The sequence below is a fragment of the Aedes aegypti genome, chromosome 3 (genome assembly GCF_002204515.2).
Source record: "Aedes aegypti strain LVP_AGWG chromosome 3, AaegL5.0 Primary Assembly, whole genome shotgun sequence".
Taxonomy (NCBI): domain Eukaryota; kingdom Metazoa; phylum Arthropoda; class Insecta; order Diptera; family Culicidae; genus Aedes; species Aedes aegypti.
The window spans coordinates 68,271,817-68,298,568 of record NC_035109.1 but is presented as its reverse complement, the minus strand read 5'-3'; the positions used below and the strand labels follow the sequence as shown (position 1 = coordinate 68,298,568).

The window sequence follows — 26,752 nt, the reverse complement described above, 5'->3', positions numbered from 1 at the left end:
CTATTGAAAAATAAGGCATTACTATATGATCTTCAACCCCCAATAGCACCTGTAAAACTTGAATTACGTCCAAGCTTATCTTTTGTTGATCAATATTAGTAAAATAAGTATGCTGTGTGGTTGTACTCAACAAATATGGTATGGTATGCAAAAATGTATTAGAAAATTATGAACATTTGTATGAGAAAGCGAAATTCAAACTTTGAGCGTTTTTTTCTCATACTTTTTCCATATGGAACAGTTATGCCTTTATGGGCAGTTTAGCCCCAGACTAATGAGTTTCGAGGCTATATTGCATACTACAGCTTATTCTAAAAAATATTATGATCCCTCAATGAAATACAAATTACCAGCACTTAGTGACTAGCAGTTGAAAAAATAACAAGCGCTGAAAGTGAATAAATTGTAAAACAGCCATTTTATGCAGGTAGGCAAATTCTCGGATGAAAATGTTATTATATATTACGCCAGTATGCAATTTGAAGACAGAAATTTAATAGAAACATGTGTGTTTTGAAGAAGACTGAAGACTGAAGATTGAACGTATTATAAGCTTAAATGCCAAAAATATATGAAAAAAGTAAGTTTTGGAAGATGTTTATGCCCATGATCAAAAAAAGGAAAAATCTTTTATGAAAGTTCAAGCAAATGTAATACAAAATAATCGTTGTAGCAGTATAACTATCAAGAGCTACCAATGATTTACAAGAAGTAAATTTTGAATATGAATATTTTCCAATAGTAATGAAACCAGTAAAACTCGAAAGAAAAGCCTTTGTTCAACAAAAGAAAAAAATCTGATGAAAATTTTCAAAAGTCCACTTTAGCACACCGTTGGTATTCTAGAAACGAACCAGCCATTAGTCGAGAGTCTCGACACGATGTGTGGAATTCACAGCTCCGTCCTAAATTAACAAGTCGATTTTATCTTTCTTGATATTTTATCTATATATAGCTCTAATTAAGGGACAAACATGACATCTACAAAATAAATAGTCGATCAGACGGCATAATGTAATATAAACGTTATGTCCAACACACCAGTGTTGTAGTAATGTGAATGAATTTTTAGTTCGCAGTCAGGCTTTATTTTGCTCATCTCGATCTGGTAGATGGGGCAAACTCGTACGCTCACAACAATTGTGAGTCAGCGTTCGATGTTCATTTGAAGAATCCGTGGCTGAGAGAGTAGAGAGAAATGTAGAATCTAGCCAAAATGCACATCTTCGATTTGACAGCTCTTGCTTACTGCGAAACTCGGAAAAAGAAAAAAAACTCGGCAAACACATTATCATTGCTTTTGGGGTGAACTGAGATTGGATTGTCTGTCAACGCAAGAGCGTAATTTCGCTTTCCTCTTTGTTCGTTTGGACATAGAGTTGCAAAGAGGGAACAAAGAGCTGTCTGGAAATGCTCTTCCCCGTACTGAGAAATGGTAAAAAATGCTCTCACCCAGACAGGAACAAAAATCTTCTCCTTGCGCTGAGGATGTCAAAACAACCACTTACCACTGTGGGAATGAAAATAAGCAAACACAAACGTGTAAACTCTTCCTCCCGCAGAGTACGTACGCTCAGTTTGTGTGTGAGGGTACAATCGCTCCTCTTTTGTAGTTGATCATTATAAGGCGGAGAAAGAGGCTAAGTCAAGAGCAAGGAAGAAGCCTGTTCGTAATTCGGCCGAACGACAATCGGCTAAACGGAAATCGGCCAAAAGGCCTTTTCGTCCAGACCGCATTCGGTCTAGTGACGTTTGGCCAAAATTAATTCGGTCAAATGGCCGGACACAAAAATTTAGGATTGTTTTCTATTATAAAAGCATTTTCCACTATGCCACAAATTCCATTAAAAATACTCAAATTTATTTGAATGCAAGCTTTTGAAATTATGCAAAAAATTCTTCTAAAGATTTTCATGAGTAGTAAACATTTATTTCAGAGGTAAGTTCATAAGTTATTTTACATATTTCTTTAGAAATCACTTGAGATTACTTTACCAGAAAGTATTTTAGATAATTTGTCAAAATATTACATAATAGCCATCAGTGAGTTGGGAATTATCGGTACGTTGCCAGTTATTGTATTGAAAAGTCCGCTTGAAACCTCTTTTTTCGAATCACTACAGAATACCCTTTGAATTTCTAGAAGATACTTTGTGATTTAGGGCGAAAGTCCATAAATACATCGAACATTCCAGAAAATTTCAGTTGAACTACTTTGAAATTTTTTTTTAATAAAATATATAATAGAAAAGCTTAATTTTGTTATAAGATTATAAGATTTGCAAGAAATTTCTTCATAAATTTTATCAAAATATTCGCTAGATTTTTCTTCATTGCACAACAGGAATCGTTTCAGAAAACTCAAGTGCAATTTCCACCAGGATGTTCAGAATCCATTTGGAATTACTTCACCGACTTCTTCAAATATTTATTTCCTTCAAAGTAAGAGCCTATCTTAACATTGTGAATATTTCCACCAAAAATCACTTATGAATTCTTGAAAAAAAAAACTTCAGTATTTATTTAAAAAAAAAACATAAATTCATTTTATTTTTAAACGAATTTCGAGACAAATTTGCTGATGGTCTAATGGTGAAGTACGAAGGCATTGGATTAATCCCAGATTTCTTATAATTGTAAGTCTCTTTTTAGCAATCTATTAACTCTATCACTCTTCTTCATTCCTCATGATGACATACAACAGTTATAGATCAGCGGTTTTCAGATCGTCCTCCCCGGAGCACTTGGTGCGAAGTCTTGACAGGTGCTCCGTGACACTTTTAACGCTTTTCTTGAAAATATTCCAACATTATGTGAAAAATGAGTGCCAAACCGAGCCACATCTAGAATTTTTAAAAGAACTATGATAAAGACTGTTCACGCTGTATATTCAATCGATTAGTAATTCGTTGGCTGTGACTAATCGATAAAGTTTTCATTTAACCCACTGTTCATACTCTTGTAAATTTGAGGGGAGATTCCAATTAATCATTGTCGATGTCATAGTAGATGCTGAAACATAGAATTTCAAGAGTCTTCCTCATAATTAGGGATTTATCGCTACAAAATCTCCTTGGTTTACCGATCTAAAACAAAAAAAAAATCGAAAAAAATCTAAATTGCAAGAAAAATGTCATATGCAATCATCGAATTTGGAATATTTGGCGGAAATCCAACAAATAATTTCATTAGGATGCTGAATTCACTCAATTAGTTTTCCGGATTGTTGCACAACATTTTCATCCAGTCCTTAAAACACTTATAATCTGTTTCGATTTTAATCATTGGTCATCTGATTCCGGAGATATTCAGAAATTCTTTGGGGACCTTCTTAAATAATTCTTTGATGCGTATTATTTCCTTAGTCCGGTGACCAATGATCAGAATTGACACCGATTACAAAGCAAGGAAATATTTGTGATAACTTGTGAAAAAAGATACAAATTATAGATGTTATCGCGATTTGAAAATATTTGTGATTAAAAAATGAAGATGCCGGTGGAAAGATTGATCAAGGAAAGCATATTTCTTATACAAGAAATAATTAGCAGCATTTAATGAATTAAAATGAATAAACAAATGAAAAACATAAATCTTACTTCAGAATTATGGAATCGATTTAGGCATGTGAAAAATTCGGATTCCAATGGTTACGCAATAAGTGCTCCGCGAGCTTACTACGCTGAAACCCCCTGGTATAGATAATGAAATAATTAGTTATTCTTAGTACTATCATTTTCTAGAACTAGATCAAACTCGCAATTGTAGTTTTTTTACGTAAAATAAATCTAGCAAAATTAGATCTTAGGATGTTCTATGTACAGCACATTTTGCCTTACATGCTCAGTTTCAAATTCTTAAAATAGACCTAAACAAGTACTTTTCGTAAATCTTTCATGTGTGAGTTATTGCACTAAATTATGCAAAAACTCACACATGAAAGATTTACGAATTTACATTCTGTATGTTTCTATATTTTTTCAATATGCAGTGGAAGTTCGCTCGTTGGGGCTCCAACACATTGAATGACTTTATGGTTGGAAGTTCCCTGACAGAAAAAAAAATCAACTAAAAGCACTCGAGTGTCACGAGTAAATGTCAAACTGACGTCTGAGCACCGTCTCATTGAAGTCTCCATATATAAAACAAACTCGCATTTATAAGTGCGTTTTGCAACGATTTGCTCTCCAGATGCGTTAGTCGTGTTCCAACCAGCGAACTCCAGTTGTAATACCTTCAAAATATGTCATATCTCGCTTTCAGTAACGCAGCCTAGTGAACGATTTCTTTCAATCGATTTTCGCTATAGATGATTACACAGCGTAAACAAATAACATTTTGCTTGAGACACGGATCATATTATGTGTCTCTAGTCAATTTGGGTTTGCTGAATCTGATGCCGTTCTCAGAAATATTCCAACAGGTCACAGTTAAAGCTACAGGTGACCAAAGTTGTATAAAACACAGGTTTTATTGTTGTTCACATGCATGCAAAATAGGACTTTAACTAGGATATAATTTGACTTCAAATGCACGAATAAATAAAATCGCTGTCATGGATTGAACATGCTTGCTGTCTCCATACAAAATTCGTTGCTTCTTTTATACGGCAAAATACAATTCTTTTCTAAATCATTGAAGAATAACTTTTGAGCGTCGAAAAAATTATGATTCATGTTGATAAGTATTCTTTAACACATGAATTATGTGGCAAATTATCAAATAATTTGTCATACAAGCTATTAGACTTGCATGCAAGTTGACTTGAAATCTACAAATTCTGCATTTTTAACAGCCAATATCTCAAAAACTAGACGTGCTATAACAACTACCGAAAAGCTAAACATTACATATACTTTGCAATTGGATTAAATGGACAAATTGATGTGAAGTTTTGCGAAAAAGTTACACGTCTTCTCAGTGAGAATCAAACTCACGACTCCCTGATCTCTAGTTAGGGCGCGTTACTCCTACGTCATGAGAGGACTCATGGACCCAGAAGTTAACTTGAATTCGATTTCAGCTCAATAATCACGTGGTCCTTTTTCGCAAAGTGCCCCTCTTTCGGAAGATTTAGATGCCCATCCAAATACAACGCTTTCTATTTATTTCCAATGCCTAGCCCGAGAGCGCATTATTTTTTAGGTATTGAAATAGCTAGTTAGCGTCTTGTTTACAATTATTTCAGTTCTAGAGTGAATTCCATTTTCAAATTGTTACATATTTCTGATTGAATTTTATAAAGGATCTTCTAATGCAATTCCTAGATACTCTTAGCATTTCTAAAGAAAGATTTCTTCGAAGTTCTGGAAGATATCCCTGAGAAATTCTTGTAAAGATATCGAAGGAAATTCCTGAATAACAACAGTTTTGCTCATACGAGTGATAGAGTATAGAGTGAAAGCAAAAATACTAAAACCCTCATCGATATGATCTGATATTCAACATTATCAATGAATACTTTTGCACCGTTAAAAATGTCCTGGATTTGGCCACTCGGACCTAATGCCCTGAAGAGACGGCTAGAGATTTGTTTAAATTATCTAAAAGTAGAGATCAAACATAATAGTTCACTAAAATGCGTTCCGATTAGCTTCACGCAGATGTTAGAATACAAACTGACCACTGCATCATAAATTTGAGGCGTCCCAGGGACCAGACAATTTTCATTTGTAGGATCAATCAAATGCAGGACACTTGGTTATCCAATTCAATCGTTTCTCAAAATATTTACGCTGATGCGTTTTCCTTAAAAGTTCTTGAAATAGTGGCCACATTTCAAAATTTTCCGTAACTTCAAATTCGCCTACATCCAGGGGCACAGAAGCACAGAACCCTCTTCACATGACCTGACTCAGTGAGTCACCGGAATAACTACGGCCACAGGAACATTCCCGAGATCCTTTAACCACTTTTAGAAACTAGATATGTGTACGAGTATACTGACAAAAATAATTTGAATCTGTTATGTATTTGCTGAGCGGTGACAGTTTTTTTTTCACTCAGTACTCAGTACTACTTTTGAGTACATGGTGTAAATGAGAACATAGATTCTTAAAAATGGATGAGTTACTCATCGTAATAACATTATTAATACTTCGATACTCAAAACTGCTGGCGTTGATCAACGGTATTCCCAGCCCAAAGCAACCAATCGGAAATTACCAACCACATATCAAATTAACACTTACGATCGACATCAGCGTCAGCACGTACGACTTGAGCGTATCCTTGTGGTATTCCTGCATCTTCTTGTCCACCGCCACCAGCACCTCGATGGTGTACTCGTTGTTCGCAATGTGTGCCGTGCTTCTTCGGCTCCTCCGGCCGTGATGTTCTCCGTTACCGATCGGGCTTCCGTCTGGCAGTTCAATGCTTTCCAGGTGCTTGTCGTGCTCTGCAAATGAAAGAGATGGGAAAGAATGGAATAATCATTTGAATAGCCTCGTTTTGTAATCGAATGACCCTCTTGAGAGCTAAACAGCGAAAACCACCGAACAAACGATCGGACACCGCGGACTGACACGTTTTGTGCGTCCTTCGCCCTTGCCCTCTCTCCAACCCCAACACACTCGCGGAGATTGATGCTGAAACCGAATCGAATCGGATCCGATCGGAAGGTGTCATTGAACATCAGTGCCCCATCATAATCCCCCCATTCACAAGAAAAGGGCCACAAACTTGTTTTCATTCACAACAGACAACAACAACAACAGCACCGGACAAACAGCACAGCACAATCCTCTCCCTGATTGAATGGATCGCGGCGTGCGCGCGCGGTACAATGGGCTAGAAATCTAAATTTAGCGACCTTTTCTAAGAACATTGATGATGAACAAAAATCAATCTTAAAGTAATACAAACTCAAATATACATAGAAAGTCTATTTTAGAGAGATTTGAGCATTTTGAATACAATTGGGATTGATTATTTATAATTAGAAAGAAAAAACTTTAATGGAAAAGAACTTCCCGGGAACTTTAGGAATCTCGGGAAATACCGGGGATGTCGAGAAATTTCATTTGTCGGATTGCAAACCTCAGTCTTTAAGCAGCCAAAACACTCAACTTTACGAAGTTTTTGCCTATATTTCAGTATTTTTCAAGCAGCCTCTAAATCCTTGAAGAAGGCAAAATACACTCCGAAACGTTGAAAAGATTAAGCAAAAGCGACTCTTGTAGAAAAATTTCTACTTCTGGCCCATAGCGGTGCGGGAGAAAACATTCCGATAATTGTTGAGTGCGCGGCTTTCCCCTCTCCCTGTCGTCAACCACGACAAGTCACTCAAAGCAAAGCCCAAGAGACGACGGGATGCTGCGGTCGCCGGCGCGCGGTTGTCCCCACGACGTGCAACTCGTAAAAATTAAAATATTATGCTAATCAAATTAACGATTTTTAATGTTCCACTCCCTCTTTTGCTTCGTGGTTGCTCAGCTTAGAGTATCGCTGCCGCGCGTTGTCGTCGTGGTATGGAAAACGCTAGTTAGCATAAATAGCAGCGCGCAGACACTTGGTCTAGCTTCGTCACCTCGTTCGCTAGAGTCTCCTCATGCAGAGCTTGTCAGAGCCGAATCAACCTGTTTGCTCCGCTGAATGTTGTTGGTTGGGCTTCGTCATCGTTTGCCGTCGGAGTCGTTCAGAGGTTTGCGCGGTGGAGTTGACCATGATTGATGCCTCTAAGCCTGCGGGTTGTGCGAGTATAGACCGTTTGGTTTTATTTGGAATTGGGTAGGAATTCAAAAGATGTCGTTTATGATAGTGGCATTGATTTGCTTGGTATGGATTGAATGCAGGGAATGTGATTAGCAATTGTTACAGCTGCATCAATGTGAAAGACGAAAATTCTTTCACATAATGTTTTGGAGCATAAATCATCATACACTCCCGTGCATAAGTTTGGGTTCACCCCTCAAAAACATACAAAAGTGTTCTGTCAATATCTCTGTGATTATTCGTCCAATTGAAACTCTCTAAGCCGCATTCGAAAGACAAAGAGTTATACTTACTTCGTATGTATTTTTCTGAAAACATTTTTTGAATTTTGGGTACTAAATTTTTACTTAAAGTTGTGACATTTTTCAAAAAACACACTGAAAAATCATAGCTAATTTCCTCAGCATTGGTTCAATCAAAATTTTACAACAAGGTGTCAATAGAATCGTAATCTTATATTTTTTGAAGTGCACTCGCGAAATTTTTGCGGAAAAATCTGAAAACTACTCAAAATCAAAGAAACAGTCATTCAAGTCATCGTGCAAAAGTTTGGGTTCACTTTTCAGTATGATGCAGTTTGGGTTACCTGAGCCAAACGCAAATCATTTTTGTCAATATCTCTATAATTTTTCAACCGATTTTAATAATTCATAGCTTTAAAGGCGCGTACATGATTGGTTTGAGATTTCATAGAATTTTTGTTTTTCAAGTAAGTTAAATTGAACCCAAACTTTTGCACGATGCCTTGAATGACTGTTTCATAGATTTTGACTAGTTTTCAGATTGTTCAGCAAAAAACTCGTAAGTGCTCCTCAAAGAATATAAGATTACGATTCTAATGACATCATGTTTTAAAATATTGGTCGATCCAATGCTGAGGAAATTAGCTATGGGTTTACAGTGTGTTTTTTGAAAAATGTCACAACTTTAAGTAAAAATTTAGTACATAAAATTCAAAAAATGTTTTTAAAAAAATACATACGAAGTAAGTGTAACTCTTTGTCTTTCGAATGCGGCTTAGAGAGTTTCAATTGGACGAATAATCACAGAGATATGGTCAGAACACTTTTGTATGTTTTTAGGGGGTGAACCCAAACTTATGCACGGGAGTGTATATGCTCGATCTTAGCAGATCTATGTGTGCATATGCTCGATCTTAGCGATCTATGTGTGCAAAGTTTCACGTATAAGATGTCGTGAAAAGGCCTTATACTTACAAAATTGGAGGCGATATACATGCATATTTTATATGATGTAAAATAGCATGCTATGCGAGTGTGTAGATTTTATTGCGAACTATCTGTACTCTTATGCGACTTTATTTATGATAACAAAATTTATTTGACAGCTGCTACGGATTGATCCGATTTACTTTGTACGAGTATACGGGACGAAAAAAAATGTACATAAAATTGTATTTTATGCGAGAAAACTCATCGATGAAACAATTTCATCCACCATTTAGTGTGGATGTGATGCAATTTGTATAAGTAAACGACTTTGTTCGTAAATTGTTATGCGACTTCTGGTTGTCAGGGTACCTACACCAATTTATCCGAATAAATCATGTTTGATCTAGCGCATGTTCGGATCAGTGTTGGGAAAGGTTATTGTAGTAGGCTTGAATTTCAAGAAATTCGCGTGGCTCTTCTCATTACAGTACAGTCGCCTCTCCACATCTCGATATCGAAGGGACCATCGACGTAGGGAGAGATCGAGACAAAGAACACATTTTTGAAGAATACTAGATTGAAAAATACTCCGTTGCCAAGAAAGTAATACACAAACAAACGTCATTTTGCGCTCCTAATTTGTATTGAATCCAAAATCTTTGGAAAATTGAGAACGAAAAATCAACAGTAACACATCGAGATATGGAGATATCGAGATAAGGAGGATATCGAGATATGGAGAGTGAAAATGTATGCAGACTGGAGGGACTTATGAAATCATCGACATAGGGAGAGATATCGAGATGTAGAACATCGAGATATGGAGAGTCGACTGTAGTTCAAAAATATGAATCTCATCAAGTAGCCTGTGTTGGGTGCAGGAGTTTTCTATGGACCAATGCACGCGTTCATTCGTTGACGTTTGAGCGGTGCTGTGTTTTTTACGTGAACATGGCACCGCTCAAACGTCAAATTAATGAACTCGTGCATTGGTCCATATCAGTAGTGTCATTGAAGGCTCTAATTTAGAGCCTCTAAATGCGGGAAATACAACATTTTTCTACAGTAATTTTGGATTGCCCTTAGCAACGGATGTTTTGCTATTTTTTAGGCGTTTTGCCTACAGCAGCGATGGGCGTAAGTTTCACTGTCTACGCTGACTGTGATTTGCTTTGCTTGGCAACTGTAGAGTGAATTTCAATATTTTTTCCAACCCTGGCTCGGATACCATAGCATATTTACAGCGTCTTCTTCTTCTTCTTATTCTTCTTCTTTTTGGCATTAACGTCCTTACTGGGACAGAGCCTGCTTCTCAGCTTAGTGTTGTTATGAGCACATCCACAAGTTATTAACTGAGAGCTTTCTTTGCCAAAGTTGCCATTTTTGCATTCGTATTTCTTGTGGCAGGTACGATTATACTCTATGACCAAGGAAGTCAAAGAAATTTCCATCACGAAAAGATCCTGGATTGACCGGGAATCGAACCCAGATACCTTCAGCATGACTTTGCTTTGCAGACCACTCGGCTAAGGAAGGCCCCCACAAAAAAAAGCTAAAGGTTATCCAGACAACCAGAATGTACGTATAACGGAATCACCTTTTGCGTTATGCGATGCTTATATGTGGAAAGTTTCTCGTATAAGATGGTGCGAAAAGACTTTATACGTACAAAAGTGGAGGCGATATGCGTGCATTTTTATATGATGAAAAGTACCATGCAATGCGAGTGTATCGATTTTATTGCGAATCAATTTGTACTTTTATGCGACTTAACTTATGATAACAAAGTTCATTTGACAGCTGCTACGGATTGATCCGACTAACTTTGTACGAGTATATGGAACGAAACAAAATGTACATATGAACTCAGAAAATAACGTTTTATGCGAGGAAACCCATCAATCAAACGATTTCATCCACCATGTAGTGCGGGTGTGATGCAATTTGAATAAATAAACGACTTTGTTCGTAAACTGTTATGCGACTTCTGGTTGTCTGGGTACGTCAGTTCTAATTTTCAAACTTGGTTCTATAAAATCTTAGTTTTTGTTCACTTCAACTGACCTCAGTATCAACAAGAACACTTTGATTCATGCTCATAATCGCACGTGTGTGATAAGAATTCATTGAAATTTGTTTGTCCTCAGTAAAAGGCACGGTGTTCATTTTTCCATAATTTCTCCTAAAGCTCAAACAAAAAATCGATAGTTCCGGTACATTTGACAGAATTTGTTTAAAATAGCATATTCCTTCAATTTAATCAATGAAACCGTAGCAACATCACAATTTATTGAAATATTATGATTTGTGTGCCCATTTGATGTTAAAAATCGTGGGCAAGCTTTTGTTGGTTTCTGAATCTATTTGGGAGCTCATGATTGTACAGAGTGCGCCATCTTTTATGTCGGTATAGAAATATTAGATAACTTTTTGACATTTTTCTTCACATTTGTTTTGAAAAAGTCAATTCAGTACAAACATTCATTGGGCCATATTTTGTCAAACAGTATGAACAATTCGATGAAAATCGACATCATTGGATGGGTTGTGCTACTTTTCCACGCACGTCAGTTCTCCGAGTGCCAGTTTCTTGCATTCCCCGTTTTCTCGAATCACCCATTTCCCCGAAAAGTGCTTGGCTTTCATAATTGTCATATCTTCATCCATTTTAGGATGGTAAATGAACCGCACACTGATATGCATCCTTATTTATTTGATTTTTGGAACTGATTTATTTTTCGAGGAAACTGGCTTTTCGGTCACTATTTACCAATTTTTTGAAAAAGCTCTATATGGTAAAAACGGTTCGAAACATCTTCAAAACAAAGAATATGGTATGTTCTTTGGAATAAGCCAAGTTGAGAAAGAGTTGGTCATGGTGTAGAACAGAAACTGCATTCTCGAAATTTAAAAATTTTAAAAGGGTCAGTGATGTGAAAAATTCAAATGTACATCGATTTAAATAAAATGGGTAATTGTTATTCAATACTAAAGAAATAAAAAAAAAATATCCGTGAAGGAGTCTGTAAACTTATTTTTTTGACTTTTGGGTGTGATCGACTTGGCGTTAGAATAGTAGCTGTCATTTTCTGGAATGTGGGTCTTCGAGAGCGGAAAGTAACTTTCTTTGTCCAGCACGAGCTTCGTTCCGCGGTAGTTCTTCGTCATCCACCGGCACTGCGATTTCAAGGTCACTAACTGTTCGTACGCGTACTCCCCAGACAACCAGAAGTCGCATAAAAATTTACGTAAAAAGTCATTTACTTGTGTGAATTACATCACACCCGCACAACATGGTGAATGAAATCGTTTAATTGATGAATTTCCTCGCATAGAACGCTATTTTATGAGTTCATCAGTGCATTTTGTTTCGTTCCGTATAAACGTTCAAAGGAAGTAGAATTAATCCGTAGCAGCTGTAAAATCAATTTTGTTATTATAAACCAAGTCGTATAAGGTTACAGAATAATTCGTAATAAAATCTGCACACTCGGAATGTATGTCAATTTTCATCATATAAATTATGCACATATATCGCCTCCACTTTTGTACGCATAAAGCCTTTTGACGACATCTCATACGGAATCTTTGCACATACAAGCATCGCATAACGCAAAAGGTGATTTCGTTATATGTTCATTCTGGTTGTCTGGGTCGGGGGACTGAGTCTTCTTCCGACAGATGCTGCCCTTCATCTTGAAGGTTCGGTAAATCAAGGTATGGGAGCAGTGATATTTTCGGTTTACGTGGCACTCGTTCCGTTCTTGTTGTCGAACAGCTTTTTCAACGCTTCCTTTTTCTTCTTCATCATTATCTTCATTGAACGGCCGTTACCGGCCTTCCGCTCCACGGTCAGGGATGCCAGGATCCGGTAAACTGTACTCACGGGCACGTCTCGAAACCTATCTACTGTAAACTTTTTTCCACTATGACCATGCGTTTCGTAAAACCGTACAACACGCTCGTGCAGTGCTTGCTGTTTCAACTCCATCTACGATTTAACTGATAGCACTCGAGCGAAAAGGAATATGCCACCCATTTTTAGGGAGCAATTCTCTTGGAGGGAAATCAAATTGCGCTCTTTACTTAAATCACAGAGAGGCATTGAAATCGTTTTAAGGCTAAGTAGCCCGTCATTTGTTTTGGCAATGATGACTTTTCAAATTGTATTTCAAAGTGATAAAACTCAGTCTTTATATTTTATATTGACTTTAACAAGTATCACTGTACGCTCTAACATGCATAAAGTATGCTGATACTTTTTCAGCTGTGTTAGTGCAAAACTGACTGATTTTCTTTGATTCGAAATCGTGAGATGAATTAGCAACAATCATCAACGACGCGTACAAATTTCAATGACGGGCCTACTTCGCCGTAATTTTCTTTGATTCGAAATCGTGAGATGAATTAGCAACAATCATCAACGACGCGTACAAATTTCAATGACGGGCCTACTTCGCCGTAATTTTTACTGAACACCCGTTATAAAGAACGATAAGCAATCAGAAGAAGATGATTGATCATCCTCGACTAAACATCTATTCGAACGAAGAAGTGTGCATATGAACCAGTCATCGTTCGTTCTATCCCTTGAATTGTATAAAGTTATGACAATTAGGTATAAGTGACAACACAATTTCGGGGCAATGAGCTATTCGAGGAAACTGGATAATCGGGTAATTAGCATTCGGAGCACTGACGTTCTGTGAAACGATGTTCGAGGAATTGACATTCGGGGAACTGACGTTCGAGGGAACAGAATTCGGCAAACCGACATAAGGGGTTTATAGTTATTGACCTGACTAAAATTTTATACCTGTTGATGAAAATTGGTATCATAGAAGATGCAACAGCTAAAAAACTATTTCTATAAGATCCAGTCATCATCAACTTGTCTGTACTGTCTACGATTACACAGTTTATCAATTCTTCATTCGTTATAGCTACTCGAATTAACATTGCATTGCACATTCAAGTGTATCATCTTGAGATAACGCTCGTCTTAATTTCATTTTAACAACCCATTTATCTTAATTGCATCTGAAGCAACTCATGGAGGACCATTGATCGCTCCTTGAACCCTACCCAGCTTGTTCGTGCACCGATTATGATTTGCTTTATTACATTCCTGCACATCTAGTCCGACGACGCCTGATCAACTTCAACGTAGCTTGCAGAAACAATTTATCATATGCAAACATTCGCTTTACGGCAACATGACAGGACTCCAAACCTGCTTCCATCTCTCCAAGTGGTAATCTGATATGTGTGAAGATAAATTTAACTAGTCGCACATTTGCAGCAAACCTTCGTCTCACGCCGCCGCAGTCTGCAAATCCTAAGATCCAGTCATGTGGAAGCGGAAAAACAAGTCTCGAAGCCAATTTCCACCGTATACACGATAATGGTTATAATAACTATGATGATGATTATGTTACACTGGAGGTGACAACGTGGTCAGCTTTATTGCGACATGGCACGGAAAGTTCACCGCGCTCGCTGCCTTTTCGTTTGAGAATTATTTATGCTTCAGGTTACCCGAATGCCGTCAATTTAATGGCCCGCCAATGGCCTGGCCACCTCTACGCAATGGACGTTCACACCTCGCTATTTACGTTTCCACCGCCATCATCGGTTCGCATCGTGTGGGGAGTAATGGGCAAATTGGAAAAGTGAACATAAAACACTAACGTCCAGCTCTTGCAGCTCGTTAATAAAACTGCCATGCTGCTCCATGTAAATATGTTTGCACTATAAACAACAACAACGACGACGCGGCTGAAGAAGTGCTCACTTGGGAAGGTGCTCATTATGTACGACATCAGGGATCCACTTTGGTTTGGTTGTTACAGACGCACGGGGCGCACCGTGAGACACGGTGTTTCCCAGTCCGTTATTATCAGAAAAATCACCATTTGTCGTTTTCTATGACTAAACTGCATGTCTACGCAAAATAAAAAAAATAATAATGATGGAACCCGTTTTGATCTTGATCCTAAAGTTGAAGGATGCTGCTCAAAACTTTGCTCAATATTTACAAAAAGAATTTTGCTTAGAACACTGAACAATATATGAAAGAATCCTACTTAGGATTTTTGGAGGCTCCTTCTCAGGATTTAGTTAGGATTCTGGGCAAAACTTTTTCAAAATTCTGAGCGATTCCTTTCAGGATTCTAGGCGAATCCTTCTCAAGATGCCGAGCGAATCCTTCTCAGGATTCTAGGCGAATCCATCTCAAGATTCTGCGCAAATCGTTCTCAGAATTCTGAGCGAATCCTTCTCATGATTCCGAGCGAATCTTTCTCAGAATTCTGAGCGAATCCTTTTCAGAATTCGGAGCGAATCCTTTTCAGGATTCTGAGAAAATCTTTTTCAGGATTCTGTGCGAATCCTTCTCATGTTTCTGATCGAATCCTTTTCAGGATTCACCCGTATCTCCATAGCGGGTCCTATAATTTGTTTTTTTTTTAATTTTTTAATTTTGCCCTGACATGCAGCTGAGCCATAGAAAACGTCTGGTGAGCACTGATTTTATGAAGATTTTTTTCCGGTAAATAACACTCTGGGGGAGCACCGTGTCAAGAAACAACAAACGGCGCAGAGCTTACCTACAGGTACTAGAACCAATGAACCTTGAGTTGGATTGTTTTCATGTCAACCAACAGCAACGCGTCCAAGGGCTTTGCTCGCCAAGAACTACATGGTACGTGGCAAATACGAACTTCTCGGATGGCAACTGGGCGAGGCAGTAGGAGGAAGCGGATAATTAAGATGCAGTACAAAACTAATGTGTCTCTCTCGTAGTCCATTAGGCGCGGAGTGTTAGAGTAGGTGGTTGGGGTGGTGAGAGCGTGCGAGAGGTGACGATGACAACATGACACGCCAAGCATACCTTCATGCTAAGCTGTCTGGCGTTTATCTTAACAAATCGATCTGTCGTGCCGTTGCAGATTGCGCTTTACCCACACTCCACTCCCTTTGCAGCAACAGCAGCGTTTATCGCAGGTAGGCATAACCTAACAGGTGCCGATGACATCTAATGGGGTGTGTAAATAAAAACACCCGAGTCGGCACGCTTTTGTTGGCCGCTAGGCCTACGTGGCAGGTGATAGCCGAAACTGATCAGAACCTTATGATGAGAGAGCGCTTGAAGGTCCTGGAAGGGTTGCATCACGTTGTTAGCACGAGCGTGGTTGAGTATGATATTGTGAGGGCATTTTCATAATACTGATACCCAAACAGATTTTAAAAATAAGTAGGTGCTGTTGATGATTTTTGAGCGATTTTGTTCATTTTTTTTTCATAATTGAAATGTAGGTACCACTATGATATTCGATCCCCTCAAACAGTGATATTTACAGTCTTCATTTCTGTGAATTTCAAGATTTGTCCAGTGTAGTGCATATCTCAATTATCATTGAGGGGCAATAATGTTCCGATTTCGATACAATTACGTTTTTGTTCCATCAAAGACATCAGAAAGAATAAGTTAAGTTTTAATGGTCCCGCAATCATGCCCTTCACAGAGAATTAACGAAGGCGCAATCAATCATATTATCAATCGTACTGATATTTGGCCATGCATCAGAAACCTAGCATCATCCTAGCCATTCTGTTTACTTATCAGGAAACTTGCTGACGGATAAAACAATGTTGGCCGCCAGGTGGAAAAAGTACTTCGAGTCATTGTTAAACGGAAATTACAGAAGAACATCTGGTAGCAGAATCCAAATCGATGACGATGAACAGGCGGTGGAACCTCCAACGCTAAATGAGGTAAAGAAAGCTATCAATGGACTGAAGAACAACTAGGCTGCTGGGAAGGACGAGCTCCCGGCCTTACTTCTCAAACACGAAAGTGATCAGCTGCAAGAACTCCTTCACCGAATAATTTCGAGGATATGGGAGGTAGAACAAATGCCTACTAGTTCGTTGGATGGCCTCATTTGCCTTTTGTACAAGAAAGGGCATCGACTGGAGTGCGCCAATTATCGAGGGAAGAACATTCCTTAATTCGGCGTTTTCAGCCTCGGACTGCAAATCTCGTTAATAAAGATAATAATAATAATAATAATAATAATAATAATAATTCGGCGTACAAAATGATGTCTGGAATTCTGTTCAACATATTGAGACCGTATGAGGAGTTCTTTGTCGGCGAATGCCTAGATGGTTTTGCGAGAGGGTCGATCAACGATGGATCAAATGTTTACCCTGCCTCAAATCCTAGATAAATTCCGGGAGTACAACTTACAGACTCATCATCTGTTTGTAGAATTCAAAGCAGCGTACGAATCAGAGAAGGAAAACGAACAAAGAAAAACATGGCTTTCCAGCGAAGTTATGTTTTTGGGGTTTTCGGCTTTCAGTCTCTAGGGATCATAAACGGATTTCCGTTCTACACCTGACGTTTCGGTCACGAAACGTCAGGTGTAGAACGGAAATCCGTTTATGATCCCTAGAGACTGAAAGCCGAAAACCCCAAAAACATAACCTCCATCACAGTCGATTCCTGTACTTTCCAGCGAAGTTTATTAGACTTATTATTCGTGCAACGCTTGATGGATTGAAATCATATGTAAGGGACCCAAGTAGCACGCACGACATCTTCCAAATAAATGCTTTTCAAAAATGGTTTCAATCGCGTATCAATTAAAGCAGTTACAGATGCACGCTTCTAGTTCGGTTGCATATCAATATCAAGGCTTAAAAGTTTAGTTGCCGTTCCAATGAACATGCATTTCACTCCTTGTTTGACGTTCAACTTTTTTGAAACGACCAGATTTGCTGCAAATGTCTTTTTCAAATAGCAATGAAGTCAAATTTTTCAAGATGTTTTCAGCAACTTTTCAAGCAAACTCTTGAAACTTCTGCCAAAATGCCAGTTCTAATGTTATGTTTTAAAATATTTCAATTTTCGTTCCCATACCCACAACTCAAGAAGATTCATCCCAGTTGCGATAAAGTTGCACTAAACTTCGTGTATGACAGGTAGAAGTTTGTTTGTTTGAATCCAGTTGCAATGTGGTTGAGTTGCATCTTACGTATCATCTTACAAAGAAAACATGGTCTAGCAACAGTTTGTTTGTTTAAAAGTTGCTTCTCATGAGTTGCGCGAAAGTTTTTGCGAAAAGTTTAGATTATTTCAGGCGTGGCCTAATTTCACCAGTAATGAACTTGTATTCCGAAAGGTGCAGTCAAGTTATCAGCAACAAGCTAATGGACCAAGGACTAATGGGCCATGTGGTCGCTTTTATAGTGACATAGGCATTGGCAAAGCAATTGTTCGAAGAGCTGGTGGAGTAGTGAGTAGAGGAGAAGATTGGTGATCTTGAGGTCGGAAGTTCGATTCTCGTTCATATTTTTGTTTTTTTTTTCTTTTAAGTATTTTGCAACAAATAAGCAATTTCGATGTAACTTAAATATGTTGCATTCGAGTCGGGCTTTCTACGGGCTCCGTAATGTAACCCAGAGAACCAGAAGTCGCATAAAAGTTCACTTAATAACTCGTTAATTCATACGAATTACATCAAACCCGCAAAACACGGTGGATAAAATCGTCAGATTGATGAGTTTCCTCGCATAACACGCTTTTTTCTGAGTTCATTTGTACATTTTGTTTCGTCCCGTACACTCGTACAAAGTAAGTCGAATCAACCCGCAGCAGCTGTCAAATCAACATTTGTTCTCATAAGATAAGTCGCCTAAGATCACAGATTATTTCGGTGCAAAACTTATACACTAGCATTGTATGCTATTATTCATCACATAATATATGCACGTATATCGCCTCCACTTTTGTACGTAGAGGGCCTTCTCGCGACATCTTCTAAGTGAAATTTTGCACATGCAAAGCTTCCAGGTGATTTCGTTGTACGTATATTTTGGTTGCTTGGGACCAGCACGTAGCCTGCAAACGAAAACAAAACTTACACAAGACACTGATCCTTCCGGTTGTCCTATATGGCCATGAATCATGGACATTGGAGGAAGTCGACCGGAGAGCTTTCGGGGTGTTTGAACGTAAAGTGCTGCGCACAATACTCGGCGGTAAACTAGAAAACGGCATCTGGCGGCGGCGCATGAATCACGAGTTGTACCAAGTGTATAAAGAGGTGGATATTGTCAAGCGCATAAAAAACGGCAGGCTGCGTTGGGCTGGTCATGTTGCCCGTACGCCGGAAGAACGACAAGCAAAGATAATATTCAAAAGAGAACCCGGACGATCAAATGGAAAAATGCTAAGTTTGTACCAATTTTCAAACCTGACAAAAATCCTGCAGAAGCTTCTAGCTATCGTCCAATCAGTTTACTTTCCTCCATCAGTAAACCACATCAACGAAAATTCAATTTTTACCAATGAACAGTTCGAACTCCGCCTTGGACATTCGACAACTCATCAACTTTTGCGTGTAACAAATTTGATACGTTCCAAAAAATCTGAAGGCTATTCTATTCGTTTTGGTCTTCTAGACATAGAAAAAGCATTCGACAGTGTTTGGCATGAAGGCTTGATTGTAAAATTAAGAAACTTTAGTTTTCCAACATACATTGTAGAATAATCCAAAGTTATCTGCCAAATCGTACACTTCATGTTATAACTCCAGGTCTGAAAGACTTCCTGTAAGAGCTGGTGTTCCTCAAGGCAGCATTTTGGGACCAATATTATATGTACAATATTTTTACATCTGACTTACGGGGATTTTTTTTTATTACCGTACGGGTTTGGGCCGAAGGGTCTCAGATTTTCATGAAACTTTTTCCACAGGCAGGGCTCATGGATATATGAATAAAAAAAATTGAGAAAAATTCAGCGTCACCTATTTTTCTGGAAAACTCAGGTGGAAATTTTTTGTTTTCCATTGACACTACTTACTTTGAAAAATCATAACTCAAGAACGAAACATTGTAGAAACAAAGTTTTTATATGAAAATTTAAGCAAATTTTCTCAGAAATCCAAAAAAAAATATGAACTGGAAAAAGTTTCCCACAAAATTTTCCACCGTTGGGGAAATTCATAAAGAAAAGCTGGAAAATCTATGCCCGAACTCGTGGAAATTTTTTAATAAAATATTTTTAAGAAAGAAACTTTATAAACTTCAATACTGGTAACTTTTAGGATGTACTTTTCTTTAGTTCCTAATCTATGGTCAATTTTGTAAACAATGCAAAGATTTGCCATACATGCCTTTTCGTTTAAAAATCATGATTCAAGACTCATCATGGCTTGTCGAACCGGATTCAAATTATCTCAAAAATATGAAATTTTTGATATGGAATCAGTTTCCCAGGACATTTTTCACTGTTTATGAAAACAAATAATGAAAACCCGATTAGCTATTCCAGCTTTCAAACAAAGTATATTTGAAAAGAGCGATCAATAAGATCCAATCCTACAATATTTTTCAATACGCTCATTTTTCGTTCCTAAAACATGCTAGGATGAGCTGTTTGAACCATATATTTACAAATTTATAAGTTCATAAACAAAATTTCTTAAGAACGAAACTATATAGAAACAAAGTTTTCTTCAATCAGAATGTAGGCAATTTTTTCCTGTTAGGTAACTACAAAATTGACAGTTAAATAAATGGGTAGACAATATGACAAATAGGTATTTACCAATTCAAGTTTAAAGCGTTGAAATGGCTTGAGAATCATAAGTTTACCAAAAACTAACAAAGAGCAGTGAGAAAGTGCAAGTGTTGTCTATCAGCTGTAGAGTAAGGTGGGGCAAAAGTTCGACCTTAGTGGTATAATCAAAGTTTCCATGAAAACAATAGCAGTTAAAACAAAACAAATACCATACAGTGAACCTTGAACATATTGGCTATAACTTTGCTGAACAAACTTGTGTCAAAATACTTACTCATTTTTAGTTATAACAGTTTCAAAATTGATTGTCTTATTCGAACTTTTGCCCCACCGGTGGGGAAAGAGTTTGAATCTAGTGTGGGGCAAAAGTTCGCTGGCTAAAACAAAAAATATCGATCTTTTTATGACAGGCATACTTTATACCAGCCGTAAACTTAAGTTTGCCGAAAAATACACACTAAATTTTCATCAAAAATTGCCCAAAACCGGGTTAATTGTAATATACTCAAAAATAGCAGTTTTTCGCAAAACTAAGTGGAAATGTAAAATTTTGGTGGCAGTTTTCACACGATCAGATAAATTTAAATAAATTTGAAGATAATATGTGGATTTTAGGTAATTTGCAAATTTTTCCGTGATTTTAGACATGGGTCGAACTTTTGCCCCGCTGATTCGAACTTTCGCCCCACTATGGGCCAAAAATTGTTTTCAAGCATTTATGCAAAAACTAATACACCTCAAAGCAACCTTATGATAGGCCTAGAAACGCTCTTATATAAAATATTGAAAAAGATTTTATCTACAATTGGTTCCATGCAACGAAAGTTTGACCAAAAATTACAACATTCACGTCAAAAAAAAAAAAAACAAACAGCCATAACTTTTCCAAATCTCAATCGATTTTTATGATATTTGGAGTAAAAGTCTCTTACTTGGATAGCATTCGAACAACCATGACATTTATAAGATTTGTTTTGAATTGAGCTAGAAATCTTAAAAAGAAACTCTTACCCCACTCGAACTTTTGCCCCACTTTACTCTATATTCCTCGTTATTTATTTTTGGAAAGTGAAAAAAGTTAATTATCTCATTACGCGTGGTAAAGATGGACAAATTATGGGTGAAATTATGAAAAAAATCCACGTGCTCGGCTGGGATTTGAACCCAGGACTCTTGTATGCTAGACGAGCGCTTTACCAACTAAGCTACCGAGCCACTTGGTGACCCAATAACTGAGTTGGTTACAAGTTTAGAATTCAAATCCCTACAGACCACGCGGACCCCTTTCATAACCAATATCCATCCATCTCTTGTTCCTACACACGTGGAGCGAGCGAGTGCGATTTATTTAGTGTTGAAACTGTTTGCCTATCGTAGCGATGTAGGTACGATAGGCAAACAGTTTCAACACTAAATAAATCGCACTCGCTCGCTCCGCGTGTGTAGGAACAAGAGATGGATGGATATTGGTTATGAAAGGGGTCCGCGTGGTCTGTAGGGATTTGAATTCTAAACTTGTAACCAACTCGGTTATTGGGTCACCAAGTGGCTCGGTAGCTTAGTTGGTAAAGCGCTCGTCTAGCATACAAGAGTCCTGGGTTCAAATCCCAGCCGAGCACGTGGATTTTTTTCATAATTTCACCCATAATTTGTCCATCTTTACCACGCGTAATGAGTTAATTAATTTAATAACCATGCGGATTGGATTACCGAACAGCTCAATATAAGTGTCAGTTTGAAAAAAGTTTTCCCGAAGCTGTTGAAATGGACAAAGTTCAATATTACGAATACAATTCTTTATGCTGTAACCCCTTCGGACTGGACGGCCACAAATCAGTAAGGACAAATCTACGATCGATCAGCCAAGGCCTCATCAGTAAGCTTCATTCGAATGGAGTTCGGTGGATTACGGAAAAGATGAAAATTTGCGTGAAGTGCTCCATTACCGGTGACCAGAAGGCTCTCGTGTAGCGGTCCTGCCGACCGAAGGAAGCATTCCCCTCCCCGTATCGAATAATTCGAAAGATCAATGATCACCATTGATCTAGGAAAGAACCCTTTTATTTTTTCGATGATGTTCCACGCAAGTTGGTGGATTTCATCAGATGTGGGTTTTCACTAGGTTAACTAGAAAACAAGCGATGTAAGCAGAAGCCAAGAACCTTACTGCTTGTTGCTCGTTAACGTGCTCCAATGCCGGAGAATGTTTTTGTTTTAATTTTTGTTTGTGTGTCACCCGACAGCGCTGACTGAACGCCCCAACAAGGTCTCGGTCACATGGCTGTACTAACTGAGCCAGAGCAACGCTCGTTTTGGCTTTTCTCTTTTCTCTCTTTATTTTCAGATTGGGAGATTGAGTTCCCCGCGGGAGCGCGATAAAACGCCCCGATCGCTGGCGGCGGGGGTGCTGTTCTGACGGTTCCCCAGTTCTGACGAGGTGTGCCGTTCGTTTTCGACATTTTCGTTCAAAGTTCAGTGGGCATTTTCTGCCAAATTGACGAGCGGGCCAATTCGGGTCGAGAGTGTTTGATAGTGATATAAGATGGATAAAGTATAGGTGGATAAAGTATATTTCGGGAAATTGGTGGAACCACCCACATACGCGATCAGAATCGAGGGAAAAGTGAAAGTGTCTCCATCGATTCCTTAAGAACGATTCTAAGGACGGAAAGCTAGTGAATTGTGACGACTTTTAAATAATAAATAAAATTGTGAGAAGAAAAAGATTGATCAATATTCCGAAAAAAACCAGTGACCAAGCCGGGGGGCCCGCTACACTCGTAACGGATCTTCCAGAAGCAATGGCGTTTGAGGAACAAGTTTCACCACTATCTTCGTTGGCGTCGCCAAAGGAAACTCCTTCCTCGGGTGAGTCAGTTGGTTCTATAAATAATGTACAAAAAATACAAGAGCTTGCTAAATTCTTGGAAATTTCTTTTCAAGTAAAATCTTCACGTTTGGATGCTTCTAGTAGTAACTATCGCAATGCTTCTATGGACGAAATGTTCAATCAAATTTTGAGTAAAATAAAGACTTGGTTTCCGCCTAATATTGTCGATGTTACAGAGGATTTTAATTCCGTTTTATTAAATTTGAACTCAGCTGTTACAAAAGCCGAACCTGACAAGCAAATTGAACTTCTAAAATTACTTCCTAGGAATTGGTCATATGCCAAAGTTAAAGCTCATTTTGACGTGTCTCAACACGTTATAACTGAATCAAAAAAATACAATTGCAATTGCTTTGATAAAAAAAACTTGTTTTTCTGATGCTTCGATTGAAATATGGGTTTTCAAAGAAAAGGCTAATATGGTCATTATTCACAAAATTGACCATAACTCAGGAACAAAAAAAAAGTTTATAAAGTTTCCTTCTCAAAAATATTTTAATAAAAATTTTCCGCGAGTTCGGGCATAGATTCTCCAGCTTTTCTTTATGAATTTCCCTAACGGTGGAAAATTTTGTGGAAAATTTTTTCCAGTTCATATTTTTTTTTTGATTTCTGAGAAAATTTGCTTAAATTTTCATATAAAAACTTTGTTTCTACAATGTTTCGTTCTTGAGTTATGATTTTTCAAAGAAAAGTCTTATATGGCACATCTGGACATTTTTCACAAAATTGGCCATAACTCAAAAACGAAAAAAAAGTGCATTCCAAAAATTTCAGTGATTAAAGCTTATAAAATTACCTTCTCGAAAATATTTTTTTGAAAATTTTCCACGAGTTCGGGCATAGTTTTTCCGGCTTTTCTTTACGAATTTTCCCAACGGTCGAAAATTTTGTGGAAAACTTTTTCCAGTTCATATTTTTTTTTTGGATTTTTGAGAAAATTTGCTTAAATTTTCATGTAAAAACTTTGTTTCTACGATGCTTTGTTCTTGAGTTATGATTTTTCAAAGTAAGTAGTGTCAAGGGAAAACAAAAAATTTCCACCTGAGTTTTCCGGAAAAATAGGCGACCCTAAATTTTTCTCAATTTTTTTTTATTCATATATCCATGAGTCCTGCCTGTGGAAAAAGTTTCATGAAAATCTGAGATCCTTCGGCCCAATTTGTACGATAATAAAAAAAATCCCCTTACCTGAGTTACCTCAGGGATGTCAAAAATCTTTGTTTGCGGATGACACAGGCCTTTCCGCCAAAAGACGAAGCCGGCGTAGATTGCAAAAAAGTTTGGATATTTTTTCCTCATACTTGCAAAAATGGAAGATATCTCTCTAGTGCTTCCAAAACTCAACTTATAATATTCCCACATAAACCAAAAGCTTTTTATTTGAAACCTTCAAGTAGACATGTTGTCACGTTGAGAGGGGTTGCAATAAATTGGTCAGATGAAGTTAATTATCTAGGACTAATGCTATATCCAAATTTAACTTTCAAAAATCACATTGAGGGCATTCAAACCAAATGTAACAAATATGTAAAATGTCTTTATCCCCTTATTAATAGAAAATCAAAACTTTGTCTTAAGAACAAGCTTTGGGGCTGTCCATTAACCACGTGGACAGTTTTTTTTTGGGATTCCAGACCACCCCCCTCCGCCATCGCAGTCATTTGTCCATACAAAAATATTAAAATTTGTATGAACCGTGGTTTTTGACCAGACTCACCCTTCCCCCATGAATGACCACGTGATATATGGACGACCCCTTTCGATATTCAAACAAATTTTCAGGTCAGCCATGCTGTATACTGTACCAATATGGAATAGCTGTTGTAATACCAGGAAGAAAGCTCTGCAGAGGATTCAAAATAAAATTTTGAAAATGATTCTGAAGCTTTCTCCCTGGTATAGTACCAATAAGTTACAAAGAATATCCAATGCTGAAACATTTGAACAAATGTCATGCATTTGAACAATCGATGCAATCTCCCATCAAGTATGAAGCATCAAGTAGGATACATATTCAGCAATAAAATGATTTCTGAGCTCTGAATACACGGGTAGAAATCAGAACACATAATCATGATTATGCACCCGGATATCATGATTTCAGGGTGTTTTCATCTTATGAAAATACACAATGATTTGGACTCACGATATCATGAGTCAGATTGTCGTAACGCGACGCAAGTTGCAGCTGAGTGCTCGAAATCATGCATCGAATGCTCGAAAATCATGATTCGCGCATCCATTTCGGATCTATTTATATTTCTGCCAGTCAACCCGATAAAACGAAAACAAAAAAAAATTCGAATCAAGAACCTTCTTATTGAGAACCACGTACTTTACCACAGTACCAATCTATCGTGGTGATCGATGCGAATGAATTGAAGCAAAGTGCACCGTGTAAGGTCCACTTCCGAACCGTAACGTAAGCGAAGATAAAAAAAAGTCATCGCAATTGCTTCAACGAGCAGTTGTAAAGCCAAAAACAAGTAATAGTATAAAATGCAGCTAATCAAATCCCTCCAATTTATATAATTATATAGAATTTTGAGATAATAGATTTATAGAAAGATTATAACAAAGAGTCTCGCGAGCAATTTGTCAAATACTTTCAAATGCATTTATTGATTGTTTCCCCGGGAATCATTCATTAGAAATCCAGGATAATCTTGTCAAGGAATTAATCAATAATTACCTCTGAAAACTGCTATAAACATTTTAATGCTATTGGGCTTCATAGGAGCCCACTATGAATCGCAATAAAGATCTGTTGATAAAATTGCCAGGAACTATCCGAGATCTTTGCCAGATATCCGTCAAAACTATTCCTAGAAAACTTAGACGATCACGGGTACATGTCAACGACTGCACCATGAATTTTGTCGAATACTTCGAGCGGAATCTACCAATAGCTTGAGTGAAATGAGTTAAGAAATAAGGATTTTTTTTTAATCTGGCCCCCAAGGGGTCCAAGGATTACCGGTTTGGACATTTTGATTTAGATCAACACCTACGCAAATAAGATGCTTTAATGATGTTACAGATTTACCACATAATCCTTACAATTTTGTTCACGAGACACGCATATTTCCCTCGACCACAAACCACCTATTGAACCGATCAAGCAGTCCTCAATAATTGTCAGACACTCAGCACGAGGCACGCAACGCACCATAATCTCGTGTAGTCCATATACGTAAGGGGTGGTGTTGGGCTGTTGATTGACTGGTGAGCAGCTTTGGCAAATTATCCGAGCCCAAAACTCGACAGGCTGTAGTTTGGGACCGTCCGTCCGGCAGAAGTGGGTACTCAACCGTCTAGCTCTCTCACGTCAACGTAGTCCCAGTCAGTACCATGTCAAAGTGACAAAATCAACACACA

At 37.8% G+C, this 26,752-nt stretch overlaps 1 protein-coding gene across 6 annotated transcripts in view; it reads right to left on the bottom strand.

The window, feature by feature from the left end:
• The window catches only part of LOC5567517 (A disintegrin and metalloproteinase with thrombospondin motifs 9), a 745,053-nt gene that overhangs the window by 129,841 nt on the left and 588,460 nt on the right, over positions 1 to 26,752 (bottom strand). For all 6 annotated transcript variants that reach the window (XM_021852717.1, XM_021852719.1, XM_021852718.1 and 3 more), the window contains one exon: positions 6,192 to 6,397. In XM_021852717.1, the coding sequence (XP_021708409.1) occupies positions 6,192 to 6,397 (206 nt within the window). The remainder of the gene's footprint in view (positions 1 to 6,191; positions 6,398 to 26,752) is intronic.